Raw genomic sequence first — 6,474 nt, 5'->3', positions numbered from 1 at the left:
GTGCTTCATAGCTGTACGAAGAAGCAGACGGCTTTTCTGTTTACGCTAAAAGGAGCATGGAACTGGAGATATCTGCAAATATCAATAGCAAATTAAATAAAAGATATTTGCTGGGGATAAAGACTAACTTTTCATTGGCAAAATACAGTCTCTTTCCAATGCAAATGGTTTGAAAAAAGTCTAGGAAGTTTTACACCTGGAAATACATTAACCATTTTTTTTAACTTGTTGCGACTTTTTTAAATGTTGTGGTTATTCAATCTATTCCTTAACATTCAAAGTGAAAAAAAAGTGATGGTTTATCAATCCAATTAAAGACTTTCTTAAGTCATTCTTTTGTGTTATGAGATTTATTTAAAGTACATGCCTGCGTCATCACCTGCATGTAGATCGGTCTGCAATGGGCAATAATCATACAATAAACAAACAATAAAACACACAAGCTTTTCATAAGATCACTATATCATGAATACATTATGGGTATCCATTGCATTATGTTCCATAACTGTAGACACTGAAAGGACTGGGATGTGAATCTCTGCAGATTTAATGCATCTCATAGATGTGCATCATGCTGCTTGTCAGACTTCACAGAGCAGACAGCAATCAGTCGACAGAGCTTTTCTGCATTGCCATGGTCACGAGGACTTTAGACAGCAGCTTCCAGGGGAGCCACAACACCTCTCTGTATTTCTCAGGCAGTTAGAAATACTGGGAGCTATAGCAGAACCTTCTGGGGAGCTGAATTTCAGTAGCATTTGTCTCAAGTGAATTCTCACACAAGGATGTAGATTTAGAGCAGCAGAATGGGACAGCACTTCTGTTTTGCAGGTGATACAAAGACCACCTTGCCCTTGTATCTGAAGTTTCATGTTGACAACCATCCTGTGCTCCCTCAGTGGGATCAAACCTGAGATGTCTGCAGTGTTCAAACCTGAGACACTTCTGATATAGCTGTCAACAGTTTTGTGACTTTATACTGGATATTGATTTGAATTAATGTCTCCTTATATAGTTATATTTATAACCAGAATGTTTATATATATATATTATATTAGGCATATTATATATATATATATGTACATATATGCTTGTGTGGCCACAATACAGAAAAAAAAAAAAAAAAAAAAGATCTCTGCAGTTATGTCATCCCCAGAAGGTAAAAGCAGGGCACATCTGACAGGCTTCATGCTGCAACCACCTTTGCTGAGCTAGTTGTATAGTACAACCTCTGAAGATTGCTGCATTTTATCTAATGCCTGATAAAATCTGTGTAACTCTGTAGTGCACGTCCCTGTAACTTGCCTGTTGTTTTGGTAGGTGGCAATGAAATACGGCTGTAGGCATTGACAACAGCTTCCAAAAGTTTTGAGTTAAATCTTACATACTTGCCAGCTGGCTGAGGACATTTCAGTTTGTATCCATAACTTTCATTACTTCTGTATTCTGGAAAATGATCAGTTGTATCACAGCCAGACGACAACTGACATTAATGAGGACTACTGTTTGAAGTCTCAGGAGAGATACCACAGATTCAAAAGAACTTAGAAAATAATCTGGTTCTCATTCTGGAGATACTCTCTTCAAGAAGAGGATCAAGAGACAGTGAAAAAACTGAGAGTTAGGATGGCACTGGTGCTCCCTGAGCTGCACCTCTTTTGCAAATAGCCATACAGACTTCAAGCCTCTTGAAGTCAACAGGAGTCTGTCCATTATCATCAGCAGAATTTGAATACTACCCAAGGATATCCATGGTGGAGGTTGACCATCCAACAAGATCGCTAATGGTCACTCAGCATTCATTTATATCTAGAAAACTTTAGACTCAGAACACATTCGATTCTAAGCTTTTAATTCTGAGAACATTAAAATAAAGCAGGTGAGTTAAAAGTGCAATGCTTCTCCAGAAGAACATATAACAAAGCACATGCTTTCACATTCATATTTGATAAAAGATCCTTTGATATGCACCCTTCTAGTAAGAACAGAAAGCACGCTAACTCATTAAAGGGATAATGTAAACTATATTATACACCATGCAGTACTATAATATGGCAGAGAGTTTCAAAATATCTATGTAGCCTTGGGATAAAGGAAAAGTTTTTATTAAAGGTCAGCGCTATACTCTGGACAACTGAAAGGTTTATTTTGCTAAGATTACAAGTAAGGTAACTGTACTGCACCAGGTACTAATATGAAATTCAAAAACAGAGAAAGGAACTTTTCAAGTTTATAAAAAAATACGAAATGAATTTAAAATTCAACTTTTTAAAAATTAGGACAGGTTCCATGTTGGGATCTCATGTGCTAAGATCAGCTCTATGCGTGTTCCTTGCCAAAATTGCCAGTATTCCCACAGATTTCTGAGACAGAATTTCACTCAGGATGTTCTATTTTTATTTTTTTTAATTATTATTTCAAATAAGTCTTCTGTAACATGGAAAGATTTAGGTTTCTACTTCCATTAAGCATCTCGGAAAAATCTAATGCTATTGCTGCATTTACTTCCCATAGAAGCTGAAGAAGAAACTGTAATGTCAATCTCTTCTTACTATCACATACCAAATATTCAGCATTAAAACTATGCTGACTTCATCGGAACATGGGCAACTAGTCAGCTGCTTGTTTGAGCTACACAAATTTACAGACAGAAAAACTGCTTTTATATATATGTTTTTGTAAATGTACGTAGGATCAGGAATGGACTGGAGGGTAAGGAAGCAGAAAAAGGAGAGTAAATGCTGCTATGTCACTTATAGTCCTTCCTTTTCACCTCCTCCCAGTCAGGTTTGGCCAGTCCAGAGGGCGTTATGGTGGAACTGCTGTGACTCTGTGCTTTCTTCAACTATTTTACATATATAATTCTGTTGCACTTTTAATCGGTTCACCTGGACTGCCCAAACTCTTCAAAAATATGTTAGCCTTGGAAAGTAATTTACTGCCATAAATTGAACCCTAAAAAGTACAGGCAGGTTTTACCATACATACACTTTGTCTTTAAAGAAAGTCAATACCAGCAATGCTTACAGACCATGTTCATCAACAGATTACTCCACTTGTAGTAATGCATCTCTCTTTACAGGAAATGCTTGTTCAGGAATGACCTTTTCTAAACCGTGTCCTAAATTACACAGTGACTCAGAGGTCTGCCTGATTTCACAGTCAGATAACTAGCCAGCAATAGGGGGTTCAAAGCCACTTTAGTCAAAGCAACCACATAATACAAGCTAATGTTAAGTGTAGTTTTTCAGAGAAGTCCCAGAGCAGCTGAAGACAAGGGCAGCTGTAATGGACTCTCCTCTGTTTAATAGCTTGAAATGCTTTCCATTGCCGTCCTAAGGTTTTCAGATCTCTGGACAAACATGGAAGGTATTAATGAGTGTTGAATCTATGGAACTATCCCAGACTTTCTTCTTATTCTTTTTATGCTCCTGGCAATGGAGATGAAACTGAAGCAGGAATCCAAATTCTCATTTGGGCTTGTATTGACTACAATTGCACTGCTTCATTCCCTCTTTGACTGGGCCTTGTTTTCTATCACAATCTACATGTCATTTTTTTCCTTTCTCAACACAAAACCAATCACACCCACAAGGTTTATCATACTACTAAACAGCAACACTACTCTGTCTATTTCTTTACTGTCAGAGCACCTACAGGCTTGAATGTCCAGCCGACCGGCTGTGAGGCGATGGTGGCTACTGGCCATTACCCAGTAACGCCCAGGTTTTTTGTTTGTTTGTTTGTTTTTGTTTGTAATATATTTTTTTTTATCTTGCCACTGGTAGAAGAGGAATACCAGTGAATAAAATCTAGGCTAATACAACCACAAGGCCAAAGGGACATACTATCTATTTTCTTGCTTTCTAAATCAGCAGGGTCATCTAACAGGCTGAAAGTCGTATGGATGTTGGAGTCAGTGAGTGGCTAGTAAGCAGGACTTGAGAGAGGATCGCCCTGAAAGACACCTGGTATCAAACTAAACGAAGTTCTGTTGGGATCTTGAAGAGTCACAGATGGGCTGGGGACTTCCTTCTGGGTGGCAGAGGCTTTCTTACCTTCAAGCCAGTAAGTTACCATGTCTCCTTTCCCCTGAGGAAGAAAATGAATCATGGGGTTATAATACCAGCCATCATTTTTGTAATAATCTTCTCATATCACCTTAAGTCCCGAAAGGAAGCTGATGTACCTGTCAGCCATTTTACATGTAGGAAAACAGGCACAAAACCTTGCCTTGAAAGACCGTGCTCTAATGGAAGCACCATGGATTAAAGCAATTGTTTGAAGTCCCATCCAAAACTGCGTCCACAAGTATACTAGTCCTCTTATGGAAGTGTTACTATTTATATTTTCTCTTAATTAACATATTTGATTTCATTAAGAAATGACTTGACAAGCAGTACTTCCAAGCTGGGCTTAGTCCTTCACTCTCTGAATTATCAGGGTTGTCCATTAACAAGCCCATGGAATTCGTCCTGATTTAAAGCCTAAGCCCCTCTTTTAAGGGTCAGGAAATAAAACCCATGGATTTTGAGATACAGAGGAGTGCATGGGTTAAAATTCAGGAACTTCAGAGTACTTTCACACTCTCCTCTCTGAAAAGCTGAGTATAAATGTTACATACACACCTTGACTTGTAAATTCCCACGGCATACTAACACATACTCTCCAATCTGCTCCAACAGCTGGTATGCACTTGAACTGCACTGTATTTTAAGAGCTGGAAAAAGCGACAATTGTCATATTGTTGTAATGATTTAACCATTCAAGACAGACATATATCCCTCTGCGTGCCAAAGACTTCAAGTCTCATTAATGAACTTCCTCTTGCTTTTTTCATGTCTTTGCTGTCATTCCCCTGTTATTTGAAATGTTCACACACAAGCTCCAATATCCTGGCCTCTTTGTGAGGGCATCTCGGGACAAATACATGGCTGTCAGCAAACTCTACTCTTCACATCCTGCATCCAATATTATTTTTCTACTCCTCATAGCCACCTGACTGAAATTACTGACAAGCACCCTTTTCATCTAGTGAAGAAAGATCTACATGCATAGTTTTACATCATGGTTAATAAAAGCCCAGTGCTGCCTTCACACAAAAAGTTTTCAGCGAAGTCTAACCAGACTAACCATGGAAAATGCCATTCTTGCTCTGTCTCCAAGCCTGAAAATAAAAACAGCGGTAAGGGATAATACTACGATACTTCCACTATTTGTTTATCTATTTATCAGTTTATTTTTGACAATGTTTTTTTTCCTTAGCTGAGAAACTATCTGTACCTAAACACTGGCTGTTTGCCTTTTGCAAATGAGAGACTAAAGATCAAAGAGGAGGACAGATAGTATGAGTTCAGAATACTCCTGCTTTTGAAACAAAAAAAAGCAGCAAATTTTTGAACAATGTGGAAAATTGCCCCCCAAATCTTTTATTTTCCTTTTATTTTTCTTTTTTTCTTCTTTATGAGATACATACAGAACAAAAGATGAAATATCAAGAATGACGGAAGTAGATTTTGAAATCATCACTTTTAAAACACTTTCAATGAGACGATACAAGGAGCCTAAAAAGAGGATGAGGAAGAGAGGAGCTTTTGGGGAGAGTGACAGGAGGAAAAATGCTGCGTGTTCCACTCTAGCTAGCATTTGCTTTGGAAAAAAATGTTTATAATGGTAAGAAGGAATGGATCTGGCTTGATTCTCAAATCCCCAGGCTAATCCTCCAAAGCCATGATGTAGGACCACTCTTCTGTCTTCCTGCTTTGTTTTTAGTGGATCATGCAAAATATTGAGTATCACTCTCTATCCTAAAATTAAATTTGACAACACCTCAGATTTTGCCTAATTCAAAAATTCATTTTAGAAAGCATCACAATATAAGCCATAAAACTATTTAGCTTCATTTCATGATTGAAAGAAACAAAAACATGGCATCCATGATGTCTGGCCTTGATTCATTCCCTCATTCTTTATTATTTTTTATTTTATTTTATTTTATTTTATTTTATTTTATTTTATTTTATTTTATTTTATTTTATTTTATTTTATTTTATTTTATTTTATTCTATTTTTTCCAGTTCTTGTTGTTCAGGCTAAAATATTTCAGAATCTGAGATTCAGATACTCATACTGGCTGAAAATAAAGCTTGTTAGCTATACAAGGGGTCCTTTTATCCCCTGGGAAGAAGTGAAGATACCTCCGTGGTTTAATCTACAGAGATTTCTGTCTAATCTCTTTTTTTGGGAAACACATATATAACCTTCTATATTGGCTAAAGACAGACACAGCTCCCATGGCATCTTACTATCTCCTGTGTTCTTCATGAGATGAAAGTTATCAGTTAAAAAAAGGATTCATGAAAATATTTTTCCTATAAACGCAGCTGGGTGCAAGGAAAGAATATAAACAGTTAACCTACACATTTAACTCTTTCTTTTATCTTCTCCAAAATCTGATTCTTGTACACCATTTCT

General features: G+C 37.2%; 1 protein-coding gene across 15 annotated transcripts in view; it reads right to left on the bottom strand.

Annotated features, from left to right (window-relative positions):
- Nucleotides 1-382: 382 nt before the first annotated feature.
- LOC106043048 (atrial natriuretic peptide receptor 1-like) overlaps nucleotides 383-6,474 on the bottom strand; it is a 57,092-nt gene continuing 51,000 nt past the window's right edge. For all 15 annotated transcript variants that reach the window (XM_066987853.1, XM_066987856.1, XM_066987857.1 and 12 more), the window contains 2 exons: nucleotides 4,629-4,720; nucleotides 383-4,092 (listed from right to left, as the gene is read on the bottom strand). In XM_066987853.1, the coding sequence (XP_066843954.1) occupies nucleotides 3,928-4,092; nucleotides 4,629-4,720 (257 nt within the window). In that variant the 3' untranslated portion in view covers nucleotides 383-3,927. The remainder of the gene's footprint in view (nucleotides 4,093-4,628; nucleotides 4,721-6,474) is intronic.

This window comes from Anser cygnoides, chromosome Z (genome assembly GCF_040182565.1).
Source record: "Anser cygnoides isolate HZ-2024a breed goose chromosome Z, Taihu_goose_T2T_genome, whole genome shotgun sequence".
NCBI classification, from domain to species: Eukaryota; Metazoa; Chordata; class Aves; order Anseriformes; family Anatidae; genus Anser; species Anser cygnoides.
The sequence above is the reverse complement of the archived record's forward strand: the minus strand, read 5'-3'. Positions and strand labels throughout refer to the sequence as shown.